Source organism: Trachemys scripta, chromosome 19 (assembly GCF_013100865.1).
Source record: "Trachemys scripta elegans isolate TJP31775 chromosome 19, CAS_Tse_1.0, whole genome shotgun sequence".
NCBI classification, from domain to species: Eukaryota; Metazoa; Chordata; order Testudines; family Emydidae; genus Trachemys; species Trachemys scripta.
In genome coordinates this window covers 8700808-8717233 of record NC_048316.1, presented here as the reverse complement: position 1 = coordinate 8717233, position 16426 = coordinate 8700808, and the positions used below count along the sequence as shown (strand labels likewise).

General features: G+C 53.5%; 1 protein-coding gene across 7 annotated transcripts in view; it reads left to right on the top strand.

The window, feature by feature from the left end:
• Positions 1 to 15462, top strand: part of AGRN (agrin) — a 224232-nt gene extending 208770 nt beyond the window's left edge. For 3 of the 7 annotated variants that reach the window (XM_034753062.1, XM_034753063.1, XM_034753067.1), the window contains 7 exons: positions 628 to 817; positions 1763 to 1850; positions 4711 to 4734; positions 7226 to 7258; positions 8890 to 9114; positions 9852 to 9955; positions 12131 to 15462. In XM_034753062.1, the coding sequence (XP_034608953.1) occupies positions 628 to 817; positions 1763 to 1850; positions 4711 to 4734; positions 7226 to 7258; positions 8890 to 9114; positions 9852 to 9955; positions 12131 to 12288 (822 nt within the window). In that variant the 3' untranslated portion in view covers positions 12289 to 15462. The remainder of the gene's footprint in view (positions 1 to 627; positions 818 to 1762; positions 1851 to 4710; positions 4735 to 7225; positions 7259 to 8889; positions 9115 to 9851; positions 9956 to 12130) is intronic. The other 4 variants (XM_034753068.1, XM_034753065.1, XM_034753064.1 and 1 more) reach the window with 3 other exon arrangements.
• The last annotated feature ends 964 nt before the right edge of the window (positions 15463 to 16426 follow it).

The following is a 16426-nucleotide window of genomic DNA, read 5'->3' as shown; positions in this document are numbered from 1 at the left end:
TGATGCATGCTCAGCCGGGGGAGGGCAGGGCGTGTTCTTGAGGGCCATGCCAGGGGGACATACCAGGCTCTGGGAAGTTCATTCTAGGGCAGGGGAGGCCAACCTGAGCCTGAGAAGGAGCCAGAATTTACCAATGGACATTGCCAAAGAGCCCCAGTAATACGTCAGCAGTGCCCCCCCATCAGATCCCCCGTCCCCGCACCTGTTTTGTGGCATGCAGGAGGCTCTGGGGGGGGAAGGGGGAGGAGCGAGGGCACTACAGGTTAGGGGAGGGGGCGGGAAGGGTGCAGTGGGGGCAGGGCCTGTGGCAGAGCCAGGGGTTGAGCAGTGAGCATCCCCCGGCACATTGGAAAGTTGGCGCCTGTAGCTCCAGCCCCGGAGTCGGTGCCTGTACAAGGAGCCGCATGTTAACTTCCGAAGAGCCGCATGTGGCTCCAGAGCCACAGGTTGGCCTCCCCTGGTGCAGGAGGTGATGAGCTGAATTTCCATGTCCTTCTTGGGATGGACTCTGTACGTACCCTCCTTTCTTTGTGCCCACCCTCACTTCAAACCCCAGCTGGGAGTGGAGTGTAACCCTCATACTGCCTCTGGCTTCCCTCCCTGTGCCCCCCCCCCCCCACCTTTCAGATCTCCATTAAGGGCATCCCGATCCTGAAGGAAGAGAACATCCACAGCGCCATTGAGATCTCTGCCTTCCGCTCCCACCCCTGCTCCCAGAAACCCAACCCCTGCCAGAACGGAGGCATGTGCACCCCCCGGCTAGAGAGCTACGAGTGCGCCTGCCAGAGGGGCTTCTCTGGGGCACGCTGCGAGAAAGGTGAGGCTGGCGGGAAGCGGGCCTGGGCCAGACGGCAGTGGCCTCGCCCATTAGCCCGGCTCTGCAGAGCGCCGATGGCAACCGGCTGGAAACTCTCAGGCCACGGCTGGGGTTTTAGTCTCGTTGGTGCCACTCATGTTCCTGGGCAAGGGCCTTCGGGTCCCGTGGCCTGGCCATGCTCTAGAATTACAGGATATGACCGGGTGAGAGCAGCGTGCCCTGCGGCTGCTAGCGTTTTACATGAGGCGCGTCAGTGAAAACGTGGCCCACTGAGTTAACCAAAGGAAGCCCCGTCCTCTGGCTCTCCCTGTGCACGGTGAGGCTGGACTGTCATCCGTCCCCACTGTAAGCTCCTTGGGGCAGGAACTGGGTCTTTTGCGGTGGCTTTGTACAGGAGCAGTGCACTCGCCGGCCCTGGCTTGTAAGGATCTGTAGGTGTCACCCTGCTTAGCTGACTTAGAAGCCCGAGTCCCATTGACTCTCCTGAAACTTACCCTTATGGTACTTCTTAAAATCAGACCTCAGCATGGCCGCGCTGAGAGGAGCAGTGTGAAGATCTGGGGTTCGGTGCTTAGGAAATAGATGGTCGCTCTCTAGTTCACTCCTCTTTGGTTTTATATAAACCCAGCTCCCCAAACCAGGCTACCCTGCTTCACTCGCCTCTGCCTCAAAACCAAGCGAGGCTGTGGATGTCAAATAACCTGGCTGGTAGGCCCTAAACTGGCCTGACCTCGCTCCGCACGCTGGCCCCTGGTCGCCCAAAAGGTGTGGGAGCCAAGGACTTGCTCAGGGCGTCAAGTTCCTAACGAACCCCAGGAGCAGGCGAGTTTGCTAGGTGCCCTGGACCCGTCGGGAGCGCTCTGTGTCGGGCCGGTTTATTATTGCTCTGTGGAGATGCACCGATAGTGTCGTGATCCCTGCTTCTGCTTCTCTCCCCGCCTGCAGTGATCATCGAGAAGGCAGCAGGAGATTCGGAGGCCATTGCCTTTGATGGCAAGACCTACCTGGAGTACCACAATGCCGTGACAAAGAGGTGAGCTGGACTGAGGTTTGGGGAGGTTAAATCGAGGGGGGGGAGGTACTGGTGGGAGCTAAGTGCTCAGACCTGGGGTGGGCAGAGCTGCGATTTCACCCATCACCCTCTCCTGGTCTGGTCTTTTCCTCCCCTTCAGTCCCGTCCCACAAGACACCCAAACATGGACATTTTTGCTCATGAGTTAGGTTGGTGGATTTCCCGCTCAGCTGCTGTCTGGAGGTCTGGTGCATGCGCAGTCCCTAAGCTGGGCGGGATCCACTCTCCAGAGTTACTGGCCCAGATCAGTCATCCAGTCTGGGAGTGAGTCAGCGCCCAATAGCAACAATGTGTTATGACACCCAGAACTGATCTGGGACTGTACCCTGCAAACCTCGCAGGCTGAGGGGAGCGAGAGGGTCCTGCAGCTTCGAGGACGAGTGACATCCCCCAGTCAGTTTGGGCAGTCCTAAGGGTGCAGAATAGCGAGAGTGGGAGCTCTGTCCCTATCAGGAGCTGCCGTGTAAACACTCCTGCAGCAAGGGACCTCTACAGCACGGCCACCCAGCTCTCCCAGGGGCCTGCTCCCCATCTTTCTGTGCTCTCCTATCTCTGTATGTCTTGGTCTCCAGTCACTGTCAGTCTCCTTCTGTGTCTGTCTCCCTTATGGAACAGACTCCCCCCTCCCCCCCCTTTCCCAGACTTGGCTGTAACACCCGGCAGAATGGGCCCTACCTGCAGAATTCACAGTTCAGGGCTTTTCAGATGCAGGGTTTAGGCTCAGCCCAGCTCCGCTCTGCCCCAATCCCCCTGGAATGGAGGAGGCCAGGAGGAGATCCCAGGATCCAGCGGTGCTGCTGAGAACTCTTCCCGCCCTTCCCACCAGGCTTCATTGCTTGCCAGCTGTCAGAGACTGTCCTTGGCCAGCGTTCTGCCGGGACCTGGCCTGGTCTGCACCCCAGAGGCCGATATTGTACTGTATAACTGACTAATGGGTACGGGGCTGGGGAAACTATAGGCTCCTTACTGTAAATTTCCTATCCTCATCATTGGCTGGCTCCCAATGATTACTCGTGTGGCTTGTGATGTAGCCAAACGTCCATCAGGGACTAGGCTGCAGGGCCCAGGCTCCCCTGTGCGGGTGACCGGAAGCCAAATCCAAAGCCAGGTTTGCAGATCCGAAATTCATAGATTCCGAGGCCAGAAGGGACCATTGTGATTGTCTAGTCTGCCCTCCTACCGAGCCCAGGCCGGAGAACTGCCCCACACTAACCCCTAGAGCCGAGCTTTTAAATAAAACATCCCCGCTGGATTTTAAAATGGTCAGTGAAGGAGAATCCACCACTGCCATGGGTAAATTGTTCCAGTGGCTAATGACTCTCACCGTTAAAAATAGATGTTTTATTTCTAGTCTGAATTTGTCGAGCTTCAGCTTCCAGCCACTGAATCATGTTAGGCCTTTCTCTGCTAGACTGAAGAGCCCGTTATTAAATATTTGTTCCCCACGTAGGTACCTGTAGATAGTAATCAAGTCACCCCTTAACCTTCTCTTTTTTAAGCTAATGCTTAACATTGATGCTAGTGCTGTCAATCCACAGTGTCCCCGAGCTCTCCTCCCACACAGGAATTTCAGCTGGCTGCTGCAGGCTGGGATTTGAAGAATTTGTTTCCATTTAATATGCTGTGGGCCAAATTCGGATCTCAGTTACACCCCTGCACTCCTGAGTCCAATGGAGCAGCCAGGATGTAGCTGAGGGCAGCATTTCCCCTGACAGCTCCATCCCAAACAGTGGGGTCAATTCTACCCTCCGTTCTGCTTCTGCAACTCCATTGAAATGGATCACTGACTGAGGGCAGAATTGGGCCCTTTGTTTTCAAGCTGATGGTTTAAACTAACTCCCCTGGGACCCTGTCATTCTCTCACTGGCTGTTTGTGCCGCGATGATGCTGCTAGGGGCCATCTGTACTACGCGGGTGTCGCTGTTTGGCATCTTCCAAACACACCTGGACCAAAGTCATCCCTGGCACCACGGCCGGCTTTAGGAAGTGTGGTGCCCAATTCGAACGGTTTCGACGGGGCCCTGACAGGAATAACTAAGTAAAAAAAAACATGTGGGACTTGTACTCACCAGGCCGTGCTCCTAGTCTTTGGTGGCAGGTCCTTCATTCGCTCCGGGTCTTTGGCAGCACCCGTCGCCAAAGTGCCGCCAAAGACCCGGAGCACCGCCGGGTGAGTAAAAATTAAAAAGGCACCTCTAGCCAGGGAAGGGATTCTCTGCCACTTGCCCCCCACTCTGGGCAGCCCTGCCACTGGGCGCGGGGCCCTCTCAGGCGCGGGGCCCGATTCGGGGGAATTGGTGGAATTGGCCTAAAGCCAGCCCTGCCTGGCACCCCTCCGTTGACTTCGGGAGTTCTGTCTAGAATTTTATCCCGGTGCCTCCTGATTCTGGCCCGTCCGTTTGTTTTACTGGCCCGTTGGGGGGTTTTCTCTCACACTCAGTAGAGCATTGTGGGCAGCTAATAACAATGCGCTGTCAGCCGGGCGGTGCTGCCCACCTGCGGCTGACCCTGTGAGACCCCACCAAGCCCCCAGCAGTGACCGACTTGTCCAATCCACATCAGGGTAGCTCAGCCGCTGGTTTTATCCAAAGGGCATCTCAACTAGTTTCCTAGCTGTTCCTCAGCCTCATGGTTCCTGGAGCTAGTCCAGCTAGTTCCCAGCTCTGGGGACCATTCAGCATTTCTGGAACCAGATAACTAATTACTCTCTGCCCTCTTCCCACTCTGCTCCCCCACCTACCACTGCTAACACCCCCGTTGCTTGTTGCTCTTTGTCTGTCTGTCTGTCTCTTCTGAATGTCCTTGTTTCTTTGTTTTCAAGCCAACTGACCAATGAGATCCCAGCGTAAGTAGTTCACACACACCCCTCCTCACTGTCAGCCATCTGCCCTCCACCACTGCACATAGATTGCCATCCCCCGCCCTGGGCTTCCCTCCTTGACCCCGAGCCCCGTTCCACGCAGCCAGATAGCGAGCGGTGTTTGAGGGAGACGACAGCTGCTGGGAATCTCTCATCCAGCACCTGGGAAGAACAGAGCTTTGCAGTGGGCACCACTTGCGTTTCACTGGCAGGGTGAGGAGCTGAGAGAAGGAGCGAGGGGCTGGGCTCAGAATGCAGGGCTGAGACGCTGCCCTCATTGAAGTGGATGGGAGCAGGGCCGGCTCCCATCTTACCAAGCAGGTGCTTGGAGCGGCCACTTCGGAGAGGGGCGGCACGTCCAGCAGTTCGGCGGCAATTTGGCTGACAGTCCCTCACTCCTGCTTGGAGCGAAGGACCTCCCGCCGAATTGCCGCCGCAGATCGCGATCGTGACTTTTTTTTGTTTGTTTGTTTGGCTGCTTGGGGCGGCCAAAACCCTGGAGCCGGCCCTGGATGGGAGCTTTTGCCATTGGCTTCAGGGGGGCCAGACTTTATGCCAGTGGTGTGTGCGGGTTAGCTCCATCAGCGCAGATGTGTTCAGGGCAATGGGCATGGGGGCTAGCGGGGAAGTGAGCAGGGGATCCTTTGTCAAGCATCTCTTCAGTCAGCAGTGAAGGGGTGAAGCAGTGAGCAGGGTGGACCCTCTGGGAGCCTGATTCTGCGCCCACTTGTACCAGTGTGGATCCGGAGTGAGTCCATGCAGTGTAAAGCTGGAGGGAGGGTGTGCAGAGCCAGGCCCTGAGCTCCTGCCACCCCAGGGAACGTAGCCCAGTTGCCCACTGGGTAACATGCAGGGAGGGGCTCCTTGGTGCCAAGGTTTGGCTGGGAGAGAGGATTCTTGACGGCTGCTTATTTGCTGGTTGTCTGGGAGCAGAAGTGGGGGGTACCTGATCCCTTGGAAGCAGCAATGGCTCATCCAGTTGCATTCTCTGTTGTGTGTGTGTTTGGGGGTGCGGGGCGCAAGCTGTCTGGTGCATCCCCGTCCCACCTCATTCTCTCCAGGCCAGGAATTGGAAGGAGGGCTCGGAGGCTGAGAACCTGCATGCATGCATGCATGCCTGCACTGAGGGAGGCGGAAAGCAAAGCAGCCTGACTGACGCTGCATGCTGAGAGCAGCCGGGGGCATCCTCACAGGAGCCTGGCCCCCTCACCGGCTACATGATGTGAGCCCCGCATCTCCCAGCAGCCGTCCAGCTGGCAGCATGCCGAGTCTCTTTGCCATGCAGCTGGAAGCCAGGCTACCCCGCTGTGCCAGGAGGAGCGATGCACACTCGTAGGGTAGTGGAACGCTGCTACCTCTCTGCCCTGCCCCAAATGAGAAAGGGTCACTGCTTCCCGGCTTGCTTGGGGAGCTGTTCCACAGCGGTGCCAGCCAGTGCCCACTCACCTGGGCATTCAACCGGCAGTGGAGCTTAACGCTTCTCCAGCTGGGATTTGGCAGTAGACACTCGCTGGCGCCGCTCGGGGCGTGCTCTGCAGAGTTGCCCATAAGGTCTGATGGCTAGAAACCAGATTCTTCTACCTCAGTATGTAAAGGTTGGAGGCATGCTGGCCACGCGGAGCTGTTGCTAATGACACAGTTGCCTTGCTGTGTCATGCTGGGCATGAAATGCCCTTGACTTCAGACCCTGAGACTGGCCCCTCGTGTGAGCAGGACAGGATTTCCCCCACGCAGCCCTGCCAAAGTGTCCCAGCCCTGACCCAGAGTTTGCTCCTCAGCCATTCAGGCCTTGGCCGCTCATCAGACAGCCAACAAGGGGCCGATCTTGCTGATGCAGACACCTGTCTATGACAAACTGTACCAAGATCCACCACTAAAGACCGGTTGGGTGGGATCTGCTGCCACTCTGGGCTAGATGCAAAAGGCTCCATCTCCTATTGCCCATCCCCTGAGCCATGCAAACCCTCTCTTGCCCTGTGTCAGCCAGTCTGGATTGGACAGTTTGAATCTCTGAGGGGTTTCTTGATGCAAATACGTACCAGTAGCAAAAGCAGCTGTGTAATTAGCAGGACCCCTTGCAGCACCCTCTCCAGTCCTGCCTTGAAATAGTACCTTGCTGCCTGGCCTCCCCCCTTTCACAGGCAGCCTTCAGAGCATCCACAGCAAAGCTGTAGTGAAAGTGGAGGCTGAACATGCAGCGGGCTCCGCGTTCCTGTGTGGGTCAGACATGCCATGTCCCTGCTTCCCGGAGTCCTGAGAATTCACCCCCGTGGGTGTCAGGAAATCCAGGCGGCCCCAAAGGACATTTGATTCCCTCTAGAGACCGTTCCCCAGGCTTTGTGCTCAGGGTGAGAAGCTGCCCTGAGCCAGGCAGGGCCGTGCACCGCACCCGGGGCCTCCCGCGAGCCAGGCGGGTGGTTTTCTTTTTTCTCCTCTGGCGCTTATGGCATGCCTCCCCTTTCTTCCTGCTTCTAAGTCCCGAAGCGCTGGACTATGCCCCGGATCGCAGGTGAGTCTCCGCCCGCCTTCTGCTCTCGTGTCTCGTGCGCTCTGGTGTGGCTGCTCTGTTGGCCTCTCCGTCTGTCTGTCGTGCGTGTCTGAACGGTTGGCTTTTTATTGATAAGGGACGATGGTTCGCAGCCTGCGAGAGCCTGAAATAAAGGCAAGGCGGGGAGGTGGGGGGCCCATACAGCACAGGACGAGGACTCAGGAGATGGGGCTACAGCTCTGTGTCCTGGAGCAAGTCATTTACCCGCTCTGGATCTGCCTTTCCACAGTAACTCACCCACCAAGCAAACGCTTGATAGAGCAAATGCCCACAGCTTAGTGGGGAGGCTGGGTCATATTGCTGGTGATGCGGGCTTCGCCCAGAGCTGCCATCTGGCTCTTCGGCTGCAGCGTCCCTTGGGAATAAAATGCTCTCCCTGCGGCTCTCTGTTTTGTCTGGTGTTCTGTGTGCACACGGGTCTGGGAGAACAGAGAGGGAAACCCAGCACTTATAGCCACCTGTAACCGCAGCGGCAACGTGGCCAGTCGCTCAGTGCTGTAGCCAGTGGCAGGAACGGGGCTGGGGTATTGTATCCCACCCCAGGAGTGACTGAGCGGAGATGTGGATTCTGTTGGGGGATAGGCTGGCCCCAGTAATGCACTGGTTTTAGGAGGAGAATGTCTCTGTTGCCCCAGGTTCAAAGTGCAGCCTTCCCTCCAGCTCCCATTATGCCTCTCTTCCCTGGGTGGGTGTCAGTCCAAGTCACTGGGGGAGGTTCAAGCCACATCGACTTTTGTTGCTATGGAGACGTCTGATGGTCTCGCCATTAACCCTTTGGTGCTATTTCTGGATGCTCGAGAAGGCACTCTGACACAGGGCCACTCCATCGTCTGCAGGGCCGGCCCGGTGCTGCTCCCTGCTGGCATCCTGTGAGTCAGGGCAGAGGACGACCCTGGGGCTCTGGGGGTGAGGGGGCAGCGGTGTTGGGGGGGTCCTTCCCTCGTGTGTGGCACCAGCAGGTGGAATGATGTCTCCTCTGGCCGGACCCAGGGAACTTGCTAGTGAAGGGCAAAATGGCATCAGCCCCAGCTGACGCCTCCCCATGGCACTTCTAGTCCAGCTGACAGAGCCTCCTTTGTACTGAACTCGCCTTGGCAAAGGCTGCGGTGCGTGAAGCCGTGTTCGATAGCAGAATTGGGGCCTGCCCGGCCCCCCCTCCTGGCCATTCCCCAGGGCCTGCGCACCAGCCGAAACCCCGGGCAAAGCTCGTGTGTCTCGGGCCTTTAGCAGGGGCTAAGATGGGGCTGCGGCGGGCTGCTTCAGCCCCTGCCTCTCCTCTTATCCCATTTTGCAAACAGCGCGTCAGGCCTTGTGACTTGCCTGTGTCGGAGATCCATCACGTACTGCAGATAGGTGTATAACCCCCCCCCCACACACACACACACACACACACACACGCTCCCCGTGCCTTGTTCCAGAGGCTAGCCGGGGTAAACCACCAGGGCGGTGACCTGCCTGGAAGCAGAGGCGCATGTTGCTCTGGTGGGCTGGCCACCTGCCTCTCTGCCCGAGTGGGGGGCTGCCCATTGCTTCAGTAGTCCCCTTCCTGACTCAGGCCTGTCTTCCCTCCCCCATCCGGCCCCTTGGTGCAGCGAGAAGGCCTTGCAGGAGAACCACTTTGAACTGAGCATCAAGACGGAAGCCACCCAGGGTCTGATCCTGTGGAGCGGGAAGGGGCTGGAGCGGTCGGATTACATCGCCCTGGCCGTAGTGGATGGTTATGTGCAGATGACCTATGACCTTGGCTCCAAGCCAGTTGTCTTGCGTTCCACGGTGCCAGTGAACACGAACCAGTGGATTCAAATCAAAGCGTACAGGTGAGGAGGTTCGGGGAGGCAGGGGGGGTAAGGGCTGGTGGGGTTGCAGACAGTATGCTCACGGCTGGGCATGAGCTGGGCTGGGTCACGTCTAGGGCACCTGAGTCATGACCCTGGAGCCAGTCCCTGCGGTCTCCGTGGGTCACTGAGCCCTATAGATAATAATAGAGGAGCGGTATTCGGCCAATGCGGCGTTGGAGGGGTGCGTGCCTTGACTTGCCTGCCCTAGATTCTAGGAAATGCCAAAGGGACAGGCTCAAGGAAGTACTCCCGTCCGTGCCTTTTATTTTAGCCGGCTAAGGGCTTGGAATTCTGTTCGTGTTGGGCCTTCTGTGGTTTTTATTTATATTGGTGATGAGGGGAGTGGTGAGCTGCTCGCATGGCTGGAATGCCAGTGGTTTCTGCTGATGAGTCTGGAGGGAGTATTAGGAAGCAGGGGCTGTTGGAGAGCTTTGCATGGGACATCAGCTTGCAGCAGGACCCCCCGCATAAAGGCAGGCTGGAGGAGAGAGCTCACCTTGCTTGTCATACCAGCCTCTCCCAGGAGGAGTCGCTGCAGGGGATAGTGCAGGAGTGCTGGCAGGAGAAATCAAGTTATGCAGTGGTCCAAAGACAGCACAGAAAGCAGGGGGCTGATGCATGGTGGTGGAGCCATCTGCAGCATCCCTAGTCAGGCTAAGGCAGAGCGCTGCTCCAGGCCCCTTTACTGAGTGTCCCTCTCTCTTTTCTGGGAATAGAGTACACAGAGATGGCTCCTTGCAGGTTGGCAACGAAGCCCCCATAACTGGTTCTTCCCCTCTTGGAGCAACTCAGCTAGACACCGACGGAGCCCTTTGGCTGGGTAAGTTGAACGCGGGAAGGAATAATTAAATTCTCTTCTGTACCACAAAGCAGAGAGTCTCCAAGCCCTCAAGAAGGGTTAGACACACCGTTCCCATTAACCCCAATGGGAACTGAGTCCTAAATCCCCTAGTTGTCTGAAAATATCAGCCCTGGCGTAAATCAGTGGGATGGGCCACAGCGCTGGAGAAGGTGATGGCTGCTTTGTGCCATAGGTACTGCTGTACCATTAAAGGGATAGCACATTTTCCTCTGTAAATCTCAAAGAACTGGACACAAGCATTAACCTCCTTCGACAGCTAGTCTAACCAAGTACAGAAATTGTACCGGCAGCACTGTGGGTTCGCCTGGTGGGTGCCTACCCCTTAAAATCAAGCGTCTGTTCCCACCTATGCCACACTCCTCCTGAGGAATCTTTGGCAGGCCCCTGTTAAAGGAACATTCTCCATACAGCAAGGTAGCAGGAGGAGTTGGCTTCCCCACATGTGCCAGAGATGTCCATGTCGTCATGTCCAGTTGGGAAGTCGATGATGGAAATACTCTCTGGCCCTGTGCTTTTTCCTCCAGCCGCTTCGCTGACAGAGAATTGTGTCCCGATGTCAAATAATGGCTCCTTTCTTAAAAACATTTCACCACCGCTGCCTTTGAAAACGGTCTCTTGCACGCGCCAGTATCCGAACACCCTCCCTGCCATTCCAGTTGGGGGGCGGAATGTCATCACCCTGGGCAGAGAGAGGGAGACCCAGAACTGGGCACTTCCCCGGGGAGTCATTGTAAAGTCTGGGCAGCTCCAGGGATGCTGAAGGGCCACCCCATGCGGGGGGGGGGGAGGGAGTGGTGCTCTGGAGGCAGTGACCCTGCTACAAATATCCGTTTGTCCTTATCAAGATGCAGCCCATCAACAGAAGATAACCTACAGGCATATACACCTGTGGGGCCAAATTCTCTGCCAAATCCAGTGGACTTGTGACAGCAGAGAATTTGGCTCGTTGTTTCTGATCCTGCCCCCACTGAAACCCATGGCAACAATGCCCATTGACGTGGGTGAGAGCAGGACTTGACCTCAGAACTGTTTGTTCACATCCAGGGGGGCAGGACAGGGTCGAAAATGACCCACAACAAATACTATTAACCCTGCTTAATTACACCCCATGGTCTTCCCCCAGTGCAGTGAGCCATTTTGCACCACTCGTTGGCGTGGTAGCGTCAGACTCTGGAGCCCTGTGTTCAGGTCTCTGTTCTGCCACCGTGTTTGGGCAAGTCATTTAGCCTCTCTGTACCTCGGTTCCCCATCTGTCAATTGATTATAACAGCACTGCCCCACCTCACGGATGTTGGGGGATCAGTACCTTAAGGATTGTGGGGTGCTCAGATAGTAAGGGGAGGTCTTCAGATAGATCGAAATGGTCAACAAGGCGTGTTTGCTGATGATCTGTCACAAAGAAGCAACGTGACACATTCTCTCCAGCCTTTGCAGACACATCCGCCATTAGGGGGAAGTGGTGCCATTTTCAGCTGTAACCAATTTCCCTTGCCAAAGTTATAGGAAGGTTTCCTAATGGACAATGCAGCCTTTAACGATGCGGTGGCTGTATCCCCTCTATAGTTTGTCGACATGGGAGTTAAGAGAAGGGTCATCAACAGAGCTGGTTGGAAAACCCAAGTCTTTCCCACAAGAAATTCTAGTTTGAAAAGAAAAAGTGTTTTCCCACTGAACCTGTCAGGTTTTGTTTTGGATCAACATTGCAACATGAAGCAAAAGATTAATTTTGTTTCCACTTAAAATGCCATTTTACTGCATTTTCACCAGCAAACAAAAAAGAAACAAAACAATATTTGAAGTCTAAGTGCTGATATAAAATGTAAATTTTCATTTTAAAAATCCCCTCCAGGAAAAAAATTTTCCTGGACTTGCAAACAAATTCAGTTTTGGCAAAACCAGCCAGGAAAACTTTTCAAGTGAAACATTTCAGTCTGCTCTAGTAATTAACTCTTAAGCTTCATGGCACCAACCACTCCTTGCTGAGGGGTCAGGAAGGAATCCCAGCTGTGCAGCACCGCAGGCAGCGTTGCACAAGTGCCAGGATGGAGAAAGTCACTTTCCTGTGCTGCTGCTCTAGACAGACCGGCCCATCCTCTGTGCCCCTACCTGATCTGTCCATGCCATCTCTTGCAGGGGGAATAGAGAAGCTCAGCCTGGCTCACAAACTGCCCAAGGCCTACAGCACCGGCTTTATTGGCTGCATAAGGGACGTGATAGTCGACCGCCAAGAACTGCATCTGGTGGAGGACGCTTTAAACAACCAGACGATATTACACTGCTCAGCCAAATAACCCCCCCAGGGGCCCTTCCTTCCCCTTCCCCCTCCTGCCTCTTGCTGTAATTATTTTCTATTTTTGTAAACTTATTGCTTTTTATATTTTGGGGGGGATGAGGGAGAAAGGGGGAGGAAACACCTGTTGTTGGTTTTTTTGGTTGGTTATTTGTTTGGTTGCAGTGTAGCCACATCGGTCGGACTTTGATCGAGCAGCAGCAACATAGAACAAGCCCTGAACCAAGTCTCCAGGAAGTGACTGAGGAACAAACCCACGTAGCCTCCTTCATTGTAAATGTCATTAATACTTGAAGCCTTTTCCCACCCCCCCCCCCCCTCTTATTTTATTTTTATTTTGTGTTGGTTCTTGTTTACGCCCACGAGGGGGAGAAAAACAAGGATCGCGGCGCCGGCAAGACGGCGGCCTTCGGGGAATCCTTGCTTTGCGATCTCACGCTCCGCTTCCTTCATTCCTGGCTGAGCAGAGAAGTCGTCATTCAGGGGAGGGGGACATCACGTTGCATTTGGGCCAGGATCTACCAAGTCTTTTGCAGGCTTCGTATCCATCCCCTTCTTTCCTCTCTGTCAGTAATGGCAGTGTGTGAGGATCTCAAGTGGTTTTCTCTGGGATACTCTGTCAGGGAATGCTACTTGCTGGAAGATAGACCAAGTTCAGCTCGTAGCAGGTTGGAAAGCGCCGCTCTGTGGTTGTCTCATGCCTCCTTGACGACTGACTCGCTGGACTCAAGTTTGTTTGTTTTTTTATCCGTTTGGCTGAGGAGGGGCAGCAGCTTCTTTATGTGTTAATCACTCTCCTCCTCCTGGATGCATGCAGGAGCAGCTGAGAAACTGATTTCCAGGCTTTATTTTTATCCAGACATGTCCCAACTGCCTCGCTGCGCTTTCCACGAGTCTTTGCTGTTTACCAAAACCTGCCCTCTCTTGTGCCAGAGAGAACATTGCAGAGTATGTTGGCTGTCCGGGCCTTGATCCGGCGAGGTTCACCCACCCCCAATCTGTTAAGGTCAACAAGATTTGAGGGCACAGGCCGAGGGCCCTTTTCCTCTGTAATCCATGTGAAGCACACTTCCCTTTTCCAGCCTGTCCTCTATTTACAGAGATGATGGTTTTGGACCAGCTGTTCTAAGAATTTCTGCTTACACGCCTTGAAAGCTAATGGGTGTTTGGCCATTGACTTCATATTGTACAACAGCCAGCACAACAGGGGACCCGATCCTGGCCAAGGCCCATAGACACAACCATGATACAAACCATAACTTCAATGGGGAACAAGATTGGGCCCTTACTACACAGGCAAGAGACAGGGTTGTCGGGTTGTTGTTTTTTAAGCTATTTTTATTTTCCACGATGCAAATCATTCCTTGTAAAAATTTGCTATAATGCAAATACTGTAACTCCAGCTCTGAACCCAGTGAGTGTGTGTGTGTGTCTATTTACATGTACGCATTAGTATGCAAACACCGATTCTCTTGTTAAGAGAAAAAAGCCCACATGGCTGTTTAAGAAAAAAGGACCAAGATGCTGAAAAGGACTGACCTTCTTAGGGTGACCAGCTCTCCCAATATTATCTGGACCATCCTGACATAAGGGGCTTTGTCTTATATACACAACTATTTCCCCCTTCCCCTGAAAAAAAAATGTCCTGATTTTTCACATTTGCTGTCTGATTACCCTAGACCTGCTGTGTTCAGTTTCATTGTCTGTGGGAAGGACTCACTGATGCTGTCTAATACGGTACGTCTCCTTCCTCCCTGAGCTAGGCGGGTTTTGCTTTACTGTGTGTAAAGCACATTTTATGGAGCAGCCGAGCAGGGGGCATTAATTTGCAAGATCCTGCCTCTTATAAAGTGATCTACGGTTGTAGCAAAAGGTGCCACCATTTTGCAGTTTTCTGGCCTGCCTGCTGGTGCTCCCTCCCCCCAAGAAAATAACATTTCTCTGGGCTGAACTCTGAGCCAGGAAACCCAACTGCTTTTCGTGGGGTGAGATCTGAAGGCAGGTGAAGGGGACCGACATACCTTTTAAAATCACTTTTTTCCCCTCCTTCTAAAGCAAGAGTACTATTTCAAAAGTCAGACCAACTCACACCAGAGACGCCTGGACTAGAAAGTGTCCCAGGCCTCAAAAGATGCCCTGTCTTGGACTTGTGATTCCCTTTCTTTGGGGTGGGGAAGAGGCAGGGGCTCATTTGATATTCCTTGCCTGATGTGTTTCTTCTTTTCCCTGCCTAGCTTTATTTACCCAATCCCGCTTAAAGAAACAAAAAACTCCATCCCACCTGAACAGCCCTTGTTTCATGTCCCAGCAGGCAAGACATAGATGTATTTTTCCCAGTGGAAATCTACTACGCCTACGTTGTTGCTGCCCCTATAAAAATCCAAAGTGTTAGTGACTCAGTGGAGGTCGTGGCCTTCTGAGAGCTACAATGGAGATTCCAGTATTTTCTTGTGTGTGGCAATACCACATTTTAAGTGGCGACTGTAAATATATTGTGGGTCCCAATGGAGAGTAATGTGATTGTGTTGTAAAGCAAACTGACTACTGGACTTGAAGCACATGGTGTCGGTTGCCAGAGGCTAACTCGGACTGGGGTGGCGGCAAGGCGGGAATGTAAAACTCTCCTGCCGTATGTTAGCTGGACAGTGAAACCTCCTGAGCTGCAAGTAAGGGCTGAAGATGCCACCCCCGTGGAGAGGGAGAGGGGTGTGCAGAGAGGAAGCTGCTCATTTCCCAGAATGCCACTAAAATGAAGCCAAGGTCACTGCAAAACAAAACACTGTCTGCTTTTGCTGGGGCTTGGAAATGCCTTAAAACAAAACATTGTGTCCTTGTTGTCAAGCATCTTGACCCAACATCGGATTCAGCAGCGCTCCCTGAGGGCCGTGCACTTAACTTCGGCTTTATTTTCAACAGCATTTATAACTCCCATGTACAAAAAGACATTGAGTTTTGATTTTTTTTTTTTTTAACTTTTGGTTGGCTATTTTTTTTACAATTTGTCTGTCCACGTGGCTTCATTTTTAGGGTAAATTAATGACCATTGTGAACTGCTGTATGAATTCTGAAGGGCAATGCACAGTAGAGGAGCAGCATGATATAACCATTACTAACTTGTGTCTTTCGTCAATCACCATGAAATAAAGTTTGAAAACTATTAAATACGTTTAAAAGGGGTCGTTGCTTTGTCTCTCTGTGGCTCACATCTGCCTTCCACCTACACTGACTTCACCAGCTCAGGATCTGGTCTAGCGAGCGTCAATCTCAAGTCATGGATACAAGACCCTTTTGGGACAGTCATTTTGCAAGCCAAGACCGTAGCCTCATATATTACGTACCATGTACAACAAAAGGCAGAGTCTTCTCTCCAGTGAACTTTGCCCATCGTTCCCTGTCTCAAAAGGTGTGCTGCTGCCCTAGGCTTTGGTGCTTCTTACTTTTCTTACTTCCCTAGCCCAAAACTAGGGCTGGTCGACACTGAAAACATACCTTGGCATAGCTGTCTCTCAGGGGTGTGAAAAATCCCCCCCCCCCCCCCGAGAGCCGTAGCTAAGCCAACCTAACCCCCGGTGTAGACAGCGCTAGGTCGATGAAGAATTCTTCTGCAGGCCTCATGAATTAACTCTAGCAATGGGAGAACCCCTCCCATCATTGTAGTGAGTGCCTATACTAAAGAGGTAAGTGCTAAGTGAAATACACAGTTTAGAGACCTGTAAATATCCACCAGGATTAGCCTGAGCTTGTCCAAAGCTATACTGAGGTCAGGGGCAGTATTAGATCGTAAGCTCTTTGAGGCAGGGGCTCCCTGTTCTATGTTTGTACAGCTCCTAGCACAATGGAGTCGTGGTCCATGACTGGGGCTTCTAGGTGCTACTGCACGACAGTAATAACGGAAGTCATTCCTTTTACTTCCAGCAGGCTTTGGACCAGGCCCAGAGCTTGTGTTTTAACAGTTACATCGTGGTCTGCTAGAAGGTTCAGCCAAGTCTGAGATCTGCTGGGCAGACGTATTGTGTGAATGATCCGTTTTAATCTTCTACTTGTGTTTCCCTCTTTATTTTTTAAGAAAAATGGAGAGCAACTAATGAAAAACGTAAGATTGTGATGCAAACTGATTAAAAATCCAGGAATTTTAACAA